The 20,324-nt window shown below is 42.7% G+C and overlaps 1 protein-coding gene across 5 annotated transcripts in view; it reads left to right on the forward strand.

Moving 5' to 3' along the window:
* The window catches only part of CNIH4 (cornichon family member 4), a 33,514-nt gene extending 17,658 nt beyond the window's left edge, over window positions 1–15,856 (forward strand). For 3 of the 5 annotated variants that reach the window (XM_066380998.1, XM_066381018.1, XM_066381008.1), the window contains exons 2-4: window positions 5,782–5,894; window positions 10,272–10,412; window positions 15,658–15,856. In XM_066380998.1, coding sequence (XP_066237095.1) covers window positions 5,827–5,894; window positions 10,272–10,412; window positions 15,658–15,685 — 237 coding nt within the window. In that variant the 5' untranslated portion in view covers window positions 5,782–5,826 and the 3' untranslated portion in view covers window positions 15,686–15,856. Of the gene's footprint in view, window positions 1–2,640; window positions 2,710–5,781; window positions 5,895–10,271; window positions 10,413–15,657 lie in introns of those variants that run through there. The other 2 variants (XM_066380989.1, XM_066381026.1) reach the window with 2 other exon arrangements.
* The last annotated feature ends 4,468 nt before the right edge of the window (window positions 15,857–20,324 follow it).

A 20,324-nucleotide genomic window follows, 5' to 3' on the forward strand; every position in this document is an offset into this window, starting at 1 on the left:
CTTGTGGGAGCATCTTGTCTCAGCTGTCACCCAATTCATTTAAGTAATTAAATATAAGCTGGGAAAAACTCATGCATGAGAAACTAGGCATTTTTTTTCTTCTTTCCTTGGAAATCGCAGGTGCCCCTTTTTGACAGAAGGAAACTTTGTTCGCCCAAGCATCCTGGCTTTAGGACAGTAGTACAGAGTGTGTCTTCAGTGCGGCTCCGTACTTGATTATGAACAGACAGCCTGTTGTGCTAGGGGACAGAATTGAAAAGGGGACACCTTGCTTAGCTAGATATTTGCTGTGCACACTAACTAATTCACCTCTCTAAACCTTAGTTTTCTTCTCTATAATGTGGGGAGAGGTTTCCTTCCCAGATATGTGTGTATACAGTGAGACCAGGGGCTAAGCACTTAGCACAGTGCCTGTCCCACAGCTGGTGTTCAGTAACATCTCCACCTTCCCCAGCTGAGCACCGGTTTTTACTTTCACTCATGATTTCTCACTATAACCCGGAGTTTTGTGAGGGTTGGGGAACTGACTGCAAGGGCAGCATCATTTGCCTAAGTTTTGATGACTTTTGTCCCTCTTGTGACATAAGGAAGTGGAGCTTAAACTCAGGGAAATGAAACTTGGGTTTCTCTTTTTGATGTTTGCAAAAAAAAAAATTAGGCTTAATATTTTAAAACAATGTTGGCTTCTACCAGTTTAATAAAAAAATGTTAGGTGGACTATTTGACTTAGACGTTAAGGTGTATTCAGGGTGTGTTTTGATGAGATTCAGCATATTGTATTACTGTATCTTTGGATAGTTGCAATAGCTTACTGTTAAGAGCCAAGAGGTGAAGTATCGTCAGGTAGACATTCTATAGGGATAGGAGTTTTTCTGGACTCTGACCACTGAATAAAACCTGCAGAGAATGAAAGGTTGGTATTTATTATAATCATACACAGGCTAGAGCAAAGGCGTGCTCATGACATTTATGGTTGATGATATTGAGCACATGGATGTGGTTGATTTTGGTGGTAGTAGAAACTCAACTGGAAAGTCTGGACTAAATCAGATTTTGGAGGGCTCGAATGGTAAGGACAGGGTGGGGGATGGTTAGGCAAAAGGGAGCCATTGAAAAGTTTTGACATACAGTACAGTGGTGTACTAAGAAGGTGAGTCAGTAGAGTGGGTTGGAAACAGGAAAGATGGGAAAGTAGGAAACCATTAAGGTTCAACTGGATTTGAAATGGAGTGCTAATTGTGGGCTTGTGAAAGAAAGAATTAATGTGAGCAGCATTAGGAAGAAGTGATTGTTAGGACCTGGAAACAATTGAGTATGAGATCAGAAACAGAAGGCATGCATAACTTTCCATATTTTGAGCCTGGGCAAGTGATGCTGTGTCATTAACAGAAATAACACAAATTGGAAATGGAATGTTTTGTAGAGAAAGTGATGTTTGATTTTAGCTGTGTTGAGGTGTTTAGAATTTAGTTGAGAATGTTTGTTTACACTTGGCATTGTTGAACTTTTTCAAACATAACAGTAGAGGGAGTAGTGTAATACACCCCATATTTCTGTCACTCACCTTCAAAGATTTTCAACATTTTGCCATCATTATTCATCTCCCAGCTATTGGGAGGAGGTGATAGAGCATCTTAAAGTAAATCCCAGGTAAAAGTTGAAGGCTTTTCCTTTTGTCTATTGTCGCTCAATTTTTTTTTTTGTATTTTTTTTTTTTTGTATTTTTCTGAAGTTGGAAACGGGGAAGCAGTCAGACAGACTCCCGCATGCACCCGACCGGGATCCACCTGGCACACCCACCAGGGGGCGATGCTCTGCCCATCTGGAGCATCGCTCTGTTGCAACCAGAGCCATTCTAGCGCCTGAGGCAGAGGCCACAGAGCCATCCTCAGCGCCCGGGCCAACTTTGCTCCAATGGAGCATTGGCTGTGGGAGGGGAAGAGAGAGACAGAGAGGAAGGAGAGGGGGAGGGGTGGAGAAGCAGATGGGCGCTTCTGTGTGCCCTGGCCGGGAATCAAACCCGGGACTCCTGCACACCAGGCTGATGCTCTACCACTGAGCAAACCGGCCAGGGTCTTCGCTCAAATTTTTATTTATGAGTTTATATTTTGTCCTGAAAACCTTTTTTGGGGGGTTTTTTGCTTAATATGTTTATTGTGGAAAGTTTGGGAAATAGAGAAAAGTATTAGGAAAACAAATCATGACCAGCTGGATTTATAGTTTTGAATCCTGTTTTCTCTTTTTGTATTTTAAGTCCTTAAAGACATTTTATGGCTATATCATAAATAAACACTATTTTTCTACTATTGGGAATTCAAGTTTTTAACATGTACACTGTTTTTATAGGTTTTATTTTTCCATTTGTTATAATCACTGTTTGACATTTGAGGAATTCAGATTGAATGTTCAGGCAAGGGTCACATTAGAATTGAGCATAAAGAGAGCATTATTTTGTGATAATCATTTCTTGAAGGAACATAATGAGAAAATTGTATAGTCTAATGAGTGAGCTCTAAAGAAATAACTAAATTTTTTTCAAGTCAAGTCTAATTCTGCCTTGTGGCTGGAATTGCTTTCTGAAACTTAAAAACATACTTAATTGTTATAAAAGAAGTAGTAATTCCTTATCTTGGTCATCAGATAATTACATTGTCTGATTTAGAGTGTGATTACATTAATGCGAGATCATGTTGCTCAAAATTAAACAAGGTAAGACGTTTCTTTCCTCCTTTTCTGGCATTGACTGCCCTTTATTTTCTGTTACAGGCTATTAAATGTATATTTTATTTCAGAGTGCATATTGTTTCTTATTGGAATGTTGATAGAAGTATCTATTTTGCAATATTTTAAAATGTGAAACTGTACTAGAAGAACTTAGAATTTTGTTTCTTTACTCTGCTTCTTCCTTGTCCCCCTGTCCACAGTGGACAACATTATTCCTCAGATGAGGTAAAAGTTTCTTATGAGGGTATAATTGTTTTTGTCATCTGTGTCCCCTCTTCCCTGCTCATGGAAAAAAAGCTCAGTCTGTCTTGTTGAATGAAAGACGACATTCTTTTTGTGGCTTGCTGAGAAGTGGAATTAATTAGCTGATTTGTTTTCAAGCCACTTCACCTTTGGTATCTATCTAGTCAGAACTTTATATTGGCAAAAATATTCTGAATTGCAGAGTTTGTCTAGATGCAGAAAAACCAGTTGGTCCTGATTCATCTGAGATGAGCAAACAGAAGAGCTTCCCAGATAAAAGTTCACATGAAAATACAATACTGAGTGAGAGGTGCTTTGGGCTGGACCTAAGAGTGATTCCCATGTGTCATTCCACATCTTCAGTCCACCTAAGTTTCTGTGGCCCATGAAGGGAAGATCCACTTAGAAAGTTAAAATTTCTACTTAACTATATTCCTCTCTCTCTCTTTTTTTTTAATTTTAATTTTTCATTTTAGAGAGAGAAAGGAAAACATTGATTTGTTCTATCCATTTTATGCATTCATTAGTTGATTTTTTTCTTCTTTTTTTTTTTTTACAGGGACAGAAAGAGGGATAGATAGGGACAGACAGGAAGGGAGAGAGATAAGAAGCATCAATCATCAATTTTTCACTGCGACACCTTAGTTGTTCATTGATTGCTTTCTCATATGTGCCTTGACCGCGGGCCTTCAGCAGACTGAGTAACCCCTTGCTTGAGCCAGCGACCTTGGGCTCAAACTGGTGAGCTTTTTGCTCAAACCAGATAAGCCCACGCTCAAGCTGGCGACCTCGGGGTCTCGAACCTGGGTCCTCTGCATCCCAGTCTGACGCTCTATCCACTGTGCCACCACCTGGTCAGGCATTTTAGTTGATTCTTGTATGTTTCCTGACCAGGGATTGAACCTGCAATGTTGGCATATCAAGGCAATACTCGAACCAGCTGAACTACCTGCCGGAACCCTCTCTCTTTTTTCTTTCTTTCTATCGAATTTTTTGGAACATGGCTTAATACAGTGATATATTTAAATAAAAGATTTTGTGTTTATCTGCTATGCTTTGAGAGTTATTTTAAAAAAATTTTTTATTGAGAGATATAACAAATTAGCTTTAGGCCCTCTCATCTTTAGAAAAATGACTATAATCAGATGGGTTGTGTATCTTTTTATATTTCTTGCTTTTTTATTATTTTAGATGGGTATTTGCTGATTTTTTTTTATAAAAATAAAAATTTAAATACAATTTTAAATTTAAATTTAAAATACAAATTATCAGGCCTGACCTGTGGTGGCGCAGTGGATAAAGCGTCAACCTGGAAACACTGAGGTCGCCGGTTCAAAACCCTGGGCTTGCCTGGTCAAGGCACATATGGGAGTTGATGCTTCCTGTTCTTCCCCCCTTCTCTCTCTCTCTCTCTCTCCCCTCTCTATAATGAGTAAATAAAAAAAATCATATTAAAAAAAGGAGAAAAAAACCCCCAAATTATCAGGATTCTTCTACTGAGAAAATTACTCCTTCAATTTAGAATAGTTTTTTTAGTGTTAGTTTTTGTAGGTAACTTGTCCTAGATTGCACAGCTAAGAACTAGGATAGTGCCTGGATTCCACTCCAGGTTCGTTTGGTTTCACTGCTCACACTTATGTTAAATTGGCCACATTTTAAAAATGCATATGACATATTAAAAAATTCCAGTTGGTTGCAAATTAGATTTAAGGCCCAGAAAACCCCTTCTTTGTAAAAAAAAAACTACCTGAAATCTAAATGCAAGAGATCTAGGCCGGCAAGTGTGGGCTTATACGGTGCTGATGTGCTAAGTAGTTGGGCAAGTTACTGACCTGAGTTTTAGTCCTCTCATTTCTGTATGTGGAGAGTGCCAGTTTTTGGCTCTATAATATTAGCTTTAATTTCTATTGAAAGAAAATTTCTACTCCTAGGCAAAGATGACCATTGATGAGTTGATAACCTGCCACAGTAGCTGTTGATGCAGGAGAATGAGAATATTGTCCCATAAACAAGGAGCATAGATAAGGGCATTGGGTGCTATAACGTCAAAGGCTGGGATTCTGGTACCCTAGTTTATTATCATATTTGTTCAACAACTTTGAGCTGGTATTATTAAAATATTGTTGTCTGGCCTGACCGGGAGGTGGCGCAGTGGATAGAGCATCGGACTGGGATGCAGAAGACCCGGGGTTGAGACCCCGAGGTCGCCAGCTTGAGCACGGGCTCATCTGGTTTGAGCAAGCCCAAGGTCACTGGCTCGAGCATGGGGTTACTCAGTCTGCTGAAGGCCCGCGGTCAAGGCACATATGAGAAAGCAATCAATGAACAACTAAGGTGTTGCAACGCGCAATGAAAAACTAATGATTGATGCTTCTCATCTCTCTCCGTTCCTGTCTGTCTGTCCCTGTCTGTTCCTCTCTCTGACTCACTCTCTGTCTCTGTAAAAAATAAATTAAAATAAAATAAAATAAAATAAAATAAAATTTAGAATAGAGGCTTTAGCATAGATATAGGAATAGGAATTAAATAATTTCCCCTAATTGTCATTCATACCTACTTAGTGAATTAATTGGAACTTTTGCTTAGGATAAAATATAATTGAAATTTAAGTGTTTTATTTTTCAGCTGTGACCTGATATATCTGCATGGGGTAAGCAGTTATAGCAGTATGCAAATCTGGGACATCTGAGTCTAAAAATATCTTGAAACACTAGCTTGGAAGTTCCCTGCACCTTCATTGATTTAGCTTCAAATGACAGGTACATTGAGGAAGTACACAGCAGTGAGATGTAATACTCTGTTCTCCCCTTGCAGTGGGTAATTCCAGAATTAATTGGACATACCATTGTCACTGTATTAATGCTTGCTTCATTGCACTGGTTCATCTTCCTTCTCAACTTGCCTGTTGCCACTTGGAATATATATCGGTGAGTACTGTTTGTTTACTGTTTTGTGTCAGGGTATTTTAAAGAAAAAACATTTTATTTTACCTGCCTTCTCTTCTCTATTAATATATGTACCAGTCATAAAATAAATGACAACAGGCCCTGGCTGGTTGGTTCAGCTGTAGAGCATCGGCCCAGCATGTGGATGGCTTCATGGAGTCTCCACCTCAGGCGCTAAAAATAGCTTGGTTGTGAGCACAGCCCCAGATGGGGGTTGCTGGATAGATCCCTGTTGGGGCGCATTTGGGAGTCTGTCTACCTTCCCTCCTCTCACTTGGAAAAGAAGAAATAAAATAAAATAAAATAAAAGACAACAACAGAATGCTTCATTAAGTCAGCATCAATTTTTGTTCACTTTGCTATACTGGGCAGATAGCAGTATGTAATGTTTAGTTGTGATGTCTAAAGACTTGTGAATTTTTTTTATTGTGTCAAATATCATTTTCCTTTAAGAAGATCAAAAGCCTGAGAATATAAGGTCCTTGTTATTTATATCTTCAGTTTTTAATTAGAGTGTATTTAGAATACACCAAAAAATTTTCATTTAATTTTAATTTTTTTTAATTATTATTGATTTTAGCAAGAGAGGAAGAGGAAGAGGAAGAGAGAGACAGACAGGAACATTGAGCTGTTCTGTATGTGCCCTGACAAGGGATCGAACCAGCAACCTCTGCTGCTTTGGGACGATGCTAACCAATTGACCTGTCTGACCAGAGCAAAAATTTCATTTTAAAGTCTGCAAATTAGATAGCGTCAAAATTTTGACTTAAATAAATTTAGGAAGTTTGTTCACACAGCTCAGTAGAAACGCTAATTGGATACCATTTTATTTGGGCTATTGTACATTGCATATTTTCTTGTGAAGAACTAGAATAATCTTGTTAGTAAGTTGCTGCCCTACTAAATTTTTAGGTTTTATTTTAATTTATACCTAGACTTTTTGGGGGTAAAATCACTAGCTGATGTTTAAATGTGATTTTTTTTTTTTTTTTTTTTTTTTTTTGGTCAGAGGGACAGAGAGAGGGACAGAAGGAACAGACAGGAAGAGAGAGAGAGATGAGAAATATCAATTCTTTGTTGCGGCACCTTAGTTTTTCTTTTTCTTTTTTTTTTTTTCTGTATTTTTCTGACAGACTCCCGCATGCGCCCGACCGGGATTCACCCGGCACACCCACCAGGGGGCGATGCTCTGCCCACCAGGGGGCGATGCTCTGCCCCTCCGGGGCATCGCTCTGTCGCGACCAGAGCCACTCTAGCTCCTGGGGCAGAGGCCGAGGAGCCATCCCCAGCGCCCAGGCCATCTTTGCTCCAATGGAGCCTCGTCTGCGGGAGGGGAAGAGAGAGACAGAGAGGAAGGAGAGGGGGAGGGGTGGAGAAGCAGATGGGCGCTTCACCTGTGTGCGCTGGCCGGGAATCGAACCCGGGACTTCTGCACGCCAGGCCGACGCTCTACCACTGAGCCAACCGGCCAGGGCCCACCTTAGTTTTTCAATGATTGCTCCTTAGTTTCTCATATGTGCCTTGACCGCGGGCCACAGCAGACTGAGTGACCCCTTGCTTAAGCCAGCGACCTTGGGCTCAAGCTGGTGAGCTTTGCTCAAACCAGATGAGCCCGCGCTCAAGCTGGTGACCTCGGGGTCTCAAACCTGGGTCCTTCGCGTCCCAGTCCGAAGCTCTATCCACTGTGCCACTGCCTGGTCAGGCAAGTATGATTTTTTTTTTTAAGTGCAGTTAGAATAAGAAGGACACAGTATAATATGGTGCCAGATGGGTATTGAAAGTATCAGGGAGAACACTTTGTAAAGTAGGATTGTCTAACCATGGTGCTATACGCCTGAAACTAATATAAAGTAACAATGAAAATAAACTGTAATTGAAAAATAAAGTTTAAAAAATGAATAAGAGGGACTTAGAAAAGAATAAAGGAAGATGGATGAGAATAGGAAGCACATGAAAAGACAATGGAAGGTAGTGGAGGTGAGGGAGGGAATGGATTGGGGGATTGGGGGAATGATCTTAGAGAGGCTGTGAGACTAGAACCTGAGCTAGGAAAAAGTTTTAAATTTTCTGTACCTCTTTTTCAGAGCATAGGTCCAAAGTGGTAGAGTTCTTTTTTTTTTTTTTTTTTTTTTTTTACTGAGAGAGGGATAGATAGGGACAGATAGACAGGAACGGAAAGAGATGAGAAGCATGAATCATCAGTTTTTCGTTGTGACACCTTAGTTGTTTATTGATTGCTTTCTCTTATATGCCTTGACCACGGGCCTTCAGCAGACCGAGTAACCCCTTGCTCAAGCCAGCAACCTTGGGTCCAAGCTGGTGAGCTCTGCTCAAGCCAGATGAGCCCGTGCTCAAGCTGGTGACCTCAGGGTCTCAAACCTTGGTCCTCTGCATCCCAGTCCGATGCTCTATCCACTGCGCCATCGCCTGGTGAGGCAAGTTCTTTCTTTTTCTTTTTTTTTTTTTTTAAATTGATTTTAGAAAGGAAAGGAGAGAGAGAGAAAAACATCAATTTGTTGTACCACTTATTCATTCATTCATTGGTTGATTCTTGTATGTGCCCAGACTAGGGAACGAACCCGCAACCTTGGTATATCGGCAGAACTTACTAACCAACTGAGCTACCCAGCCATGGTAGAGTTGTTTGTTTTCTTTTAAGTTTCTTCTTGCTGTCCCATGATCATCCCGTAGACCAGCCCTCTTACATTTCTGGTGAGGTGAGACCCCCACACAGACCTTTAGCAGAGCTCGGTATCCCTGTGATCCCACTAAGCGGAACACAAATTTGGAAGTGAGAATGGGAACTTGTGAGACTTTGGATCTCAGAGAGACCCCAGTGCACACCATCAGTTGTCTCTACCAGAGATGAGAGTTCCAGAGCAAGAGCAAGCTGTGACATGACTTCTTTGTATGTAGTACGGACTGTGGTGAAAGCCCTTTGAAGTTTTATTTGGGGGCAATGAAGTTCATAGATTGTTTCTTATACAGACAAAGACCACGTGTGTTTACTTCCCTGATAATGGCAGTGACACATTGACTGTCTGCTGGTCACAAATTTACCTTCTACTTAAAAATCAACAGATGGATCATTAACTCTTTTCAGATGTTTGTACTTTATGCTGTTGGGGGGGATACAGACATACATGAAACAGACTACCTGCAGGACAAAGAGGCAAAACACTGAATAACAGATAAGCTAGTAAAATAAGAGGTGGGCTAAGGCAATGTAAGACTGTTTTCAGATGAGTGATGAGGATACTCAGGTTGGGAGGAGAGTTGGATTACTGTGGATGGGGACAGTTTTAGGGAGCTTGTGGTGTCAGAGCAGTGCTCTACAGGATGACAGAGAGGGGGAGAAAGACATGCTGTCTACTGATCAGCAGAAGCACCAAAGAGAAGTTTTCTGTTCTGGACATAGAACCTCTCTTTTTGTTGTCATCTGTGAAATGGGAATAATTATGTCTGACACTGTTCTTCCTTATAAAGATGCTGTGGAAGTGAAGGAAATTGCACTAATAAATTTAGAACTTTTTAGATAAAGAAGTTGCTAAGAACGTGATAAAATTGGTTTGGTTTTGGACTGCCCTTCATTTGTGTTTAATGGAAAATGCTATAGGTATGATTGGTTCAGTAGTTTTCTACAGATGTGTAAGAAGGTCTCAATGCATAAAATATCCTTCTCTGAAATGTTACTATAGTTGTTTAAGAGGGCAGAAAATGACACCAAAAATTAACAGTATTGTATCTTTCAAAGGAAAGCTAAATGGTGGTCCATGACTTCATCATATTACCCTGTCCATGTTTGGTCTGATTTTAAAACTGCTATGCTTCTTCAGCCTGACCTGTGGTGGCGCAGTGGATAAAGTGTCGACTGGGAATGCTGAGGTTGCTAGTTCAAAACCCTAGGCTTGCCTGGTCAAGGCACATATGGGAGTTGATGCTTCCTGCTTCTTCCCCCCTTCTTTCTTCCTTTCTCTCTCTCTCTAAAAAAAATGAATAGCCTGATCTGTGGTGGCGCAGTGGATACAGTGTCGACCTGGAAATGCTGAGGTCGCCGGTTCGAAATCCTGGGCTTGCCTGGTCAAGGCACATATGGGAGTTGATGCTTCCACTCCTCCCCCCTTCTCTCTCTCTGTCTCTCTCTCCTCTCTCTCCCTCTATCTCTCTCTCTCTCTGTTTTCCCCTCTCCTCTATAAAATAAATAAATAAAAAAATGAATAAATAAAATCTAAAAAATAAATAAAACTGCTATGCTTGGTTCACTTTTAAAGGTTGATTATTATTGGTTATTTAGTTTTGAACACTTACGTTGATCATTTGATTTTCCTTCTAATATGTGTGCATCCTTTAATTTATCAGGTTCATAATGGTGCCAAGTGGTAACATGGGAGTATTTGATCCAACAGAAATACACAATCGCGGACAGCTGAAGTCACATATGAAAGAAGCCATGATCAAGCTTGGTTTCCACTTGCTCTGTTTCTTTATGTATCTTTATAGGTGAGTTGACTGCCCTCCTGGCATTTCTGGGGTGCTGTGCCTGCTTTTGCTGGGTGACATACTATACTGCATGATTTGGCATTGACTTTTCAGAGCTTTTGGGGATTTTATTAATTTCTTGCAGTGTGTAGATTTTTTTATGTCTGTCATTGAGTCAGCATTCTGTCTGATCTGTAATAGAGTTATTTTGTGGTATTAGTTATTACTTAGCTGTAAAGGTGTCAACATGCTTAAAACTATCTTTGCTCCTCTCTTCCTGCCCTAGTATACCATTGTGAGGTCTCATTGCCTGTTAATAAGTACTAACATATCTACCCACCCAGAAACGTCAGACCAGCTTACATCGGGTTGGGCTCATTTTTTCTGGCAGTAAGGAATTGAGGTAGGATACCTCTTCTCTAGCTTGCTAAGTGGTCAGTTCTGATAAAATTGCATCAGTCTTTTGTTTATTTTATTGATTTTAGAGAGAGAAAGGGAGAAAACAGGAGAGAGACGGAAACATCTGTTCCTGTATGTGCCTTGACCAGGGATTGAACTGGCAAGCTTTGTACTTCAGGATGATGTAACCAACCAAGCTGTCCTGTCTTTTAGTTATGACAGATGGGAAGTAAGAATTAATATGAAGGAGGCCCTGGCCGGTTGGCTCAGTGGTAGAGCGTTGGCCTGGTGTGCAGGAGTCCCGGGTTCGAATCCCAGCCAGGGCACACAGGAGAAGTGCCCATCTGCTTCTCCACCCCTCCCCCTCTCCTTCCTCTCTGTCTCTCTCTTCCCCTCCCTCAGCCAAGGCTCCATTGGAACAAAGTTGGCCCCGGCCCTGAGGATGGCTCCATGGCCTCTGCCTTAGGCGCTAGTATGGCTCTGGTTGCGACGGAGCAACGCCCCAGATGGGCAGAGCATTGCCTCCTGGTGGGTGTGCCGGGTGGATCCCAGTCGGGCGCATGCGGGAGTCTGTCTGACTGCTTCCCCATTTCCAACTTCAGAAAAAAAAAAAAAAAGAATTAATGTGAAGGATTGGCTGTCAGACACTGGGTGCCTTATACAGTCCTGTTTTAAACTTAGATTTATTGCCCTAAGTTTTAGAGAGAAACATACCACTTCTTTTTTCTTATCAGGGACCCCTAGATAAGGCAGAGGAAAAGAAATTGTGTATGACTTGATTAAACCTTTATGATGCTAGATATACAGGCTTAATCTTTGTATCCAAGCTTAATTAGATCATTCTTTTTTTTTTTTTTTTTGCTGATAAATTTTAATTTTTTACATAGGCATTAGGACTATTAGGGAAAATTTATACTGAACTAAACTTCTACCACTCAGTGGATTCCTAATAATTAGAAACTGAATAGAGATAACAGTTTTAAAAATTGTCATTTTGGCCCTGGCTGGATAGCTTAGTTGGTTGGAACTTCATCCTGAAGTGCAGAGGTTGCTGGTTAAATTCCCAGTCAGGACACATACAGGAACAGATTGATTTTCCAGTTTTTCCCTTTCTTTCCCTCTCTCTAAAATCAGTAAAACACACATTTTTAAAAAATTGTCATTTTGTAAAAAACATAAATTGTCATTTTGTCTGAAATAGTTCAGAAGTCCAAGCCATGTTAGTTCTTTCTGACTAAGTAGGCTTCCTAAAATCCTTTGCTGTGTGTATTTCCTCCACTAGCATAGATCAGATTGAAGCTGGAGTTTAGATGGTTTCCTTTTTGCTATTTATCTTATTTACTTTTGCTTTTTAAAAACTAGGACAGAGCCCTGGCTGGTTGGCTCAGTGGTAGAGCGTCGGCCTGGCGTGCAGAAGTCCCGGGTTTGATTCCCGGCCAGGGCACACAGGAGAAGCACCCATCTGCTTCTCCACCCCCCCACCCCCCTTCCTCTCCGTCTCTCTCTTCCCCTCCCGCAGCCGAGGCTCCATTGGAGCAAAGATGGCCTGGGTGCTAGGGATGGCTCCTTGGCCTCTGCCCCAGGCGCTGGAGTGGCTCTGGTCGCAATAGAGCGACGCCCTGGAGGGGCAGAGCATCGCCCCCTGGTGGGCAGAGCTTGCCCCTGGTGGGCGTGCTGGGTGGATCCCGGTCGGGCGCATGCGGGAGTCTGACTGTCTCTCCCCGTTCCCAGCTTCAGAGAAATGCAAAAAAAAAAAAAATCTAGGACAGAAAAAGGACATAGATATTAGTTTCTGGTTCTCTTGCCCTCCCGTACTGCTACTGTGCTGAATTTTTAATCCTGGTAGTAAAGAAGAATAAAGAGCAAAGAAATTTAATATTAAGAACACAACGGCACATCTGTTCTCATCTTTGTTGCTTTTTCAAGTTCTACCATAGGAAGGTATCTTTATCATCATGTATGTTCCCTTTTGCTTGTCTGTTTCTGAAGAGACAGGAACAAGCTGCAGTCCGCCTAGCTCAGGGTTGTTCTGTCTTCATCCCCCTACCCCTCCAGAATTTACATTGTTGGAACATACACTAGAGTGGCCCTTCCTTGGTCTTGATAGCAGGGGCTTCTTGAGACAGCTGTGGGCATAGCCAAAATAGTCACTCTGCTAGGAGTGAACATAGGGTTAGGGAGCACTGTCCTGCTTAGTTGACCCAAAGTCTTGGGATTCAAACATGCATGAGAATTTCTTAGCGCTCAGTTGCTGAATTGAAAGTAATGGGAAGATGGGCTGACAACTGGAAATTAGAGGAAACAGGAAGCAGTTTGGAGCAGGTTTAAGGTTTGGTTCTTTACAGCTAAAGAAATGACAGCCTCTGTAAAGGGTTTGAATTAGTAGCTGCATTCCTCCTTGGCTGCATCCTTTCTTTTTCTTTGTCTTCCCTTCCATTCCCCTTTTCCCCCCAGCTTGTCATTTTTTAGCCACATTGCAGTTACCTTACCCCTTGGTGTCATCTGTCCTCAAGGGATCAGAATGAAAGGGTAGTCTCAGAAGACATCCTTCTAATTCTTTGCTCTTAGCTCTTGGTTGCTATTAAAAGTGGTCTTTTTTATTATTTATTTTTGACAAAGACAGCAAGAGAGTCAGAGAGGGACAGATAGGGACAATAGGAAGGGAGAGAAATAAGAAGCATCAGTTCTTCGTTGCAGCACCTTAGTTGTTCATTGATTACTTTCTCATATGTGCCTTGACTGGGGGGCTACAGCAGAGTGAGTGACCCCTTGCTCAAGCCAGCGACCATGGAGTCATATATATGATCCCAGGCTCAAGCAAGCAACCCTGTGCTCAAACCGGATGAGCCCGCGCTCAAACCAGTGACCTTGGGGTTTTGAACTTGGGTCCTCTGCATCCCCAGTCCGATGTTCTATCCACTGTGCCACCGCCTGGTCAGGCTAAAAGTGGTCTTATCTCCAGAATTACCAGATTGCATGTGCAGGGATTTTATGTTGCCCCTCTCTGTACTGCTGGCCACAGCTTGCCTGGGTGCCTTGCACATGGCATTCATCTAGGGCCTTTGTTAAACAGAATGAAAGGAAAATGCCTATCTTCTTTAGAGACTGGTAGATTCCCTGCCTGTATAGTTTTTTGGTTAGGTGCTAGTCTAGGGGAATCTGGGCTCCACCACCTACTCACTGTGTGGCCTGGGGCAAAATTCTTATACTTTCTGTGGCTCAGTTTCTTTAAAAACATGATTATTGTAGTACAGTACCTGCCTTATAGGATTGGTTTGTGGGCTAAATGAGATAATGGATGTAGAGCACTTAGGTTTGTGCTGACCTATAGTAAACTCTAAAAAAATCTCTCAAAAATATTAGTTGCTGCCATTAATCTGTTCTGTGTACTGGGTACATTTAGTATGGTTAAACTTGGACAACTTTCAAAACCCTGGGCTTGCCTGGTCAAGGCACATAAGAGTTGATATTTCCAGTCCTTCCCCTCTTCTCTCTCTCTCTCTCTCTCTCCCCCCCCCCTTTAAAATGAATAAATAAAATCTAAAAAAAAAAAGTAAACTTGGACAACTAATCTTTTTTTTTTTTTTTAATTTATTTATTTATTTATTTTAGAGAGGAGGGGGGAGATAGATAGATAGAGAGAGAGAGAGAGGGAGAGAGAAGTGGGAGGAGCAGGAAGCATCAACTCCCATATGTGCCTTGACCAGGCAAGCCAGGGTTTTGAACCGGCAACCTCAGTGTTTCCAGGTTGACGCTTTATTCACTGCGCCACCACAGGTCAGGCGGACAACTAATCTTTAAACAACAGCTTATACCATTAATATGTAAGAGTGTTTCTGTGTATTTCATCATTTGATCTCAGCAGAGCAAAGCTGATTCCAGTAAAAGGAAATGATAGTTTTGTTACTGTGGTGGGTTTTTTGTGTTTTTTTTTTACAGGGACAGAGAGAGAGTCAGAGAGACGGATAGATAGGGACAGACAGGAATGGAGAGAGATGAGAAGCATCAATCATCAGTTTTTTGTTGTGACACCTTAGTTGTTCATTGATTGGTTTCTCTTATGTGCCTTGACCGCTGGCCTTCAGCAGACCGAGTAACCCCTTGCTTGAGCCAGTGACCTTGGGTCCAAGCTGGTGAGCTTTTTTGCTCAAACCACATGAGCCCGTGCTCAAACTGGCGACCTCAGAGTCTCGAACCAGTCTGATGCTCTATCCACTGTGCCACCACCTGGTCAGGCCATTGTGGTGGTTTTAATGGAGCATTTATTGAGAGACTACTATGTGTCAGACACTGTGTAAGGCACTGCAGGTGACCCAGAGGAGCAGCACACAGTCCCTCTGTAAAAGCTGGACGCCTGTGGTCAAGTAGTCAGGTGTTATTTGGGAACGTGGAAGTGGTTACACCAATCCTGCCTTTGTCCAGGAAGAGCTCCCCATCAGGGTGGAGGTGGAAACCGGGCCAGAGCGAGGAAGCCTGAGAGCCTGGCTGTGGGGCTGAGGAGGAATTTACCAGGTTGATGGGGGCGGGATGGGGAGGGGCTCCAGGCACAGGGGCAGCCTGTGCAAAGACCTAGCTAGAGAATTAGTTTTTTTTCCGGACATAGCTTGCTTTATTCTAATCTATAGCCCAGTATCGGTTTTAGGTTATATTCCCCAACCCACACCGATTACCTCTTTTTTTTTTTTTTAGTGGAAAACAGAGCATCTAGAGACCGTAATATAGATTTTCTTTCCTTTAGGTATAAATCATTGTTTTTTACTCAAATGAGTGTTTCTTGCTGAGTCTTAGGGATACCAGTCTGGACAGGCCAGACTCAATGGGACATTCCTAAGGAAGCGTTAGTAACCTCAGCGTCTTCTCTCTGCAGTATGATTCTAGCCTTGATCAATGACTGAATGAAGCTGGAGGAGCGGGTGAAGCCGGCCAACACTACAGCGCACAGTCCAGGAGCCAGAGACGGCGTCTATCATCCTTAGAACTGTAACCATAGCAGTATATTTTTTCCTCTTTGAACAAAAAATATTTTTGCTGTATTTTTACCACATAAAGTATTTAAAAAACATGAATTGAGTTTTTGTAGATTTCTGGTTCTCAATGTTAGCCTGAACTCCACCAGGTGAAGGTGTTTGTCATCCTCTGTATGTGGAAGCTGGTAATTTGTGTGTGGGAATAGGACCACCATCAGCCTGGCCTGCCACTGAGACAAAGGACGCACCGGAGAGGGAAAACCTAACAGATGAGCCAACTGCTCAGCAAATTGACTGCAAAGTCAGAGTGCAAAACAACACAGTTCATCTGGGCAGAGGAGAAAGGAAATTGCCCTTTTGCCTACATTGTGGCAGCTTCGTGTATTTGAGATAGTTTAAAGATTTAGGGGATTGTCAGCTAAAGTCTTTTCATAAGAATGTTAATAAGAAATGACATTTCAAAAATCATGTATTTCTTTATAGAATTTGTGAAGGCTGATAAGCTGTGTGTCCAGGTACAATGTCGTTTCTGCTTATAGGAAGGAAAATAAGAGCTTTCATTTAAAAGCCACTGCCTCCACAGCCTCCTTGAGTGTGTGTACTAATAGATCCTGTTGTACTCGGTCTGATCTGTTTTTAGTGGGTTTGGAGAGGGGATGTAGTAGAAGAGGCTCTCAGATTCGAAGCAGGACTAGCCAGTCATTCAGTGTGAGTGCTCTGCTTGGTGCCAGGTTAACTGACAGCTGTCCTGCTGTACTGATCACTCAGAACCAGGAGGTCTACTACAAGCCATTTCATAGAGCAATAGCCAATCAAACTCGGTTCCTTGGAGTTACAGTTGTAAACTCGTGCAGTTGATGACAGTTGCTAATCTCTTTGTCTCTGCTTGCTGGGTAAAGTGAACCTGGCAGTTTATTCTCAGTCCCAGTTTGTGCTTTAATATTGCTATCTTAAGTGTTGGCATTTAGGCAAAACATGATTATTTTCTCGCAGAGTTCAAAGGGATTATTCACTCTGTTGAGGCAGAATGGGGTGGCTAAGGAAGGTGTGTGCTTACCAGAAGATCAAATGTTCTGTGTCCTTCGATCCTGGACGAGGTCTAGCCGGCAGAAGCCAAGGAGCCCCCAAAACTCCCCAGATAGGCCATGTTTCCAGGATGGCCATGATGCCCTGGCCACACTTGAAAGGGACAGTGAAACAGCAGCACAGTAAACCTGGTTCTGGGGCCTCTTTGGGGTCTTAGAAGTTGCCCCTTGTGGTTATTTTGTATTTCTGCCAGGCCAAGCACCAAGAAGCCGTAACACGGAAGTTACTTTAATTCCATATCTCCCTTAGTTACCTTCTCCTTCTGAGGCACTATTGTTTAAAAATAAAAACAACTAGTCTTTTCCCTCTGCCTTTCTCCCTCATTTCCAGTGCCTCTTAATATTCTGCTCAAGCTGTTAAAGCAATGGAAAGTGTTGGAGGATTGAAATCCATAGAACTGAGAGACAAGTTATCTCAAGAAGCTCAAGGGTGGTGGTTTGTTGACCAAAATGTTGTAACTTATTCAAGTATTCTGAATGACCAAAATTAACCCATGTAGTTGTGAGTCTCTGGCTATTAGTTGACATGTCGTCAGGCGTGCATTGCTGAGGCTGAGCACATCAGGACGGCCCCTTGTTTACAACAAAGGACAGGAGCTCTGCTGAAATGTGAACTGTGCTGAAAAACAAGGAAAACCACCATTCTTGTATTGGCTGTGTCAAAGCCAGGTAAAGGGGCTATTTAGTTTTTTTGTCTTTGGTATTTCTGTACAGAAAGCACTGACGTTAAAGTCTGTGGTTAAGATGCTAGATTGATTTTCTGTGCTTTTCATTGATCGGAGACTTTCAGAGGGCCTTAGAGATCATTCAGTCTAACTTCATCTTAAAGACAGTGAACTGCAGTCTAGAGTTTGCACCTGGAGTCCCGGTGGTTAGTCCAGTGTTCTCTCTCCCTTGTCCCTCCTTTTACCTGTCCCTCTGTGAAGGCACAGTCCCTGGGCCCACCCAGTGCAGACTATCACAGATGCTCCCTTTCCCTCCCAGGCTCCCAGCCATGGGAGGTGCCCTCGCTTACCAGTGGACTCACAGCTGAGAGGGCCCAGGGAGCCAGGTCTAAGACGCAGCTCAGTCCAGCACAGCCAGAGTGGCCCCCACAGCCACCTTTCCATGCCACATCCACAGTAGACTAAGCTCAAGTCCAATTCCTCTTACCTGGTCTGACTTGGAAGTTGAGAGCTAAGAAAACGTCCTGTGGCACTTGATCTCCCATGGCCCTTACCACTTTCTATTTGGTATTACAGTTATTTGTATGCAATGCATCTCTGCTAGATTGTATGCTCCTGGAGGGCAGAGTCCACCCATCCTCATGTCTGTATCTTCCTCCTCTCCTCCTGGCAGCTAACGTGGAGCCTTGTGCACAGAAACAATAAATGATTGTTGGATGGACAAGTGGATCTGATTGTGTCATTCTATTGCTCTTTCAGCAAGAGGTCTTGATGTCCTTTACGTCAGAGGAACAGCAATGGAGCAACACAATCAGAGCCCCTGTCTGTGTTTGCCAGGCTGTCCCCTGGGATGGTCTGTCATGCTAAAAGTAGCAAAGGGGCCCTGGCCGGTTGGCTCAGCGGTAGAGCGTCGGCCTAGCGTGCGGGGGACCCGGGTTCGATTCCCGGCCAGGGCACACAGGAGAAGCGCCCATTTGCTTCTCCACCCCTCCGCCGCGCTTTCCTCTCTGTCTCTCTCTTCCCCTCCCGCAGCCAAGGCTCCATTGGAGCAAAGATGGCCCGGGCGCTGGGGATGGCTCCTTGGCCTCTGCCTCAGGCGCTAGAGTGGCTCTGGTCGCAATATGGCGACGCCCAGGATGGGCAGAGCATCGCCCCCTGGTGGGCAGAGCATCGCCCCTGGTGGGCGTGCCAGGTGGATCCCGGTCGGGCGCATGCGGGAGTCTGTCTGACTGTCTCTCCCCGTTTCCAGCTTCAGAAATGAAAAAAAAAAAAAAAAAAAAAAAAGTAGCAAAGGGGACTGCTCTGTTTGGGGCACTTGACACTTATGTGAAAAGCATATATACTAGGTGCAATTGTCGCAATGATATAAACCAACTTGTTCTAATATATAGAAACAGGCAGCAAGATAGCCAAGTTTGAAATTCTGTGCTAATCATCTAGATACCTGCCACTATGTTTATGTACTTTAAACCAAATACACTATTTTGCTCTGTAGTGTAACAAAGATTGAATATTCTTGGTGTAGTGAAACTTAAGGCTATTTAAGGAATGGGCCATTTTGGCTGAGGGTTTGCCAGTAAAGCATTTTGACTTTAAGCCACACTTTTTGTGAAAATTCTAAAAGATGGTAGCCAAATTGTTTTGCTTTAGTTAAATGAATACAACCTAATGACTGAGGGTCATTCAGTGTTTGGGTTAGCATTGTGACTTGCAGTTATCACAGAAATAATCACTGCAGAGCCATACATTTAGTTAAAAGAACTTTTTACTGAGCTAGCTTGCTCAAGTTGCTCTTTAGAAGATATTCCTTGATAAAAGCTTTGATTTTTCAGTTGCTACCCTTTAAAGTTGAGTGGAGAAGAGTGAGTGGATGGTCAGCTCAGTGAGCTGAAGCTCAGAGGCTTCACTGTGGCTTCCTTTATCTGTATTTGGTTTGCTACATCTGTTACAGAGCAACCTTGGTTTCATCTGTATCAGTTCTCATTGAGCATTAGAACCTAGTCACAAGGGGAGTAAGCTTAACAGATACCTGCATCCGTCTTCGGATGCAGCACGCTGTGTCAGATACTGAGTTATGCCCCACTCTGCTCTGTAGCTCCTTAGCCTTCTCGGGGCCCTGTGCTCTATCCGAGTCCTCACTGTGAGGTCCAGGGGCCTCAATCTCATCTTACATCTGCTATTCTAAATACCTTGTACAGTTGGGGCAAGAGGTTGGCACCTGAACCCTTTATTTTCACAGCTCAATTCACTCAAATTGATTGTGAAGGAGAGAGGATATCACGTAGAATCAAGTTCTAGAGCATGATCTTATCACTTGATTTGATCTGTAGCCTTATTTCACAGATTGGATTCAAACTGGGTGAGAGTTCAACCTGATGGTTCAATTAGAAGCAATATGTTTGTCTGCAACTCTACTGTATCAGAAAGAGACCTGCAGGGCAGGCTAATCCTCTGTTACTTGGTAATTTTCTACTTTACTAACTCCAGTAATCAAACTCCTGGGTTTTTGTTTTTTTTTTAAGATTTTGATTTTTGAGTGGGGGGGGGGGGGGTAAGAGGGGAGAGCGGAGCAAGAATATCAACTCATAGCTGCTTCACTTTAGTTGTTCATTGATTGCTTGTCATATGTGCCTTGACTGGGCAAGCTCATGGCTTCAAGCTGACGACTTCAATGCTCCAGGTCTATGCTTTATCCACTGTGGCACCACAGGTCAAGCTGAGCATTCTTGTTTTATCCATAACCTACTACCTTACCTTCTCTCCCCCACCCTGTTTTGAGTCACCAGACATCATTATGTGATAATTTACATTATCTCT

This window comes from Saccopteryx leptura, chromosome 1 (assembly GCF_036850995.1).
Source record: "Saccopteryx leptura isolate mSacLep1 chromosome 1, mSacLep1_pri_phased_curated, whole genome shotgun sequence".
In the NCBI taxonomy this organism is placed as follows: Eukaryota; Metazoa; Chordata; class Mammalia; order Chiroptera; family Emballonuridae; genus Saccopteryx; species Saccopteryx leptura.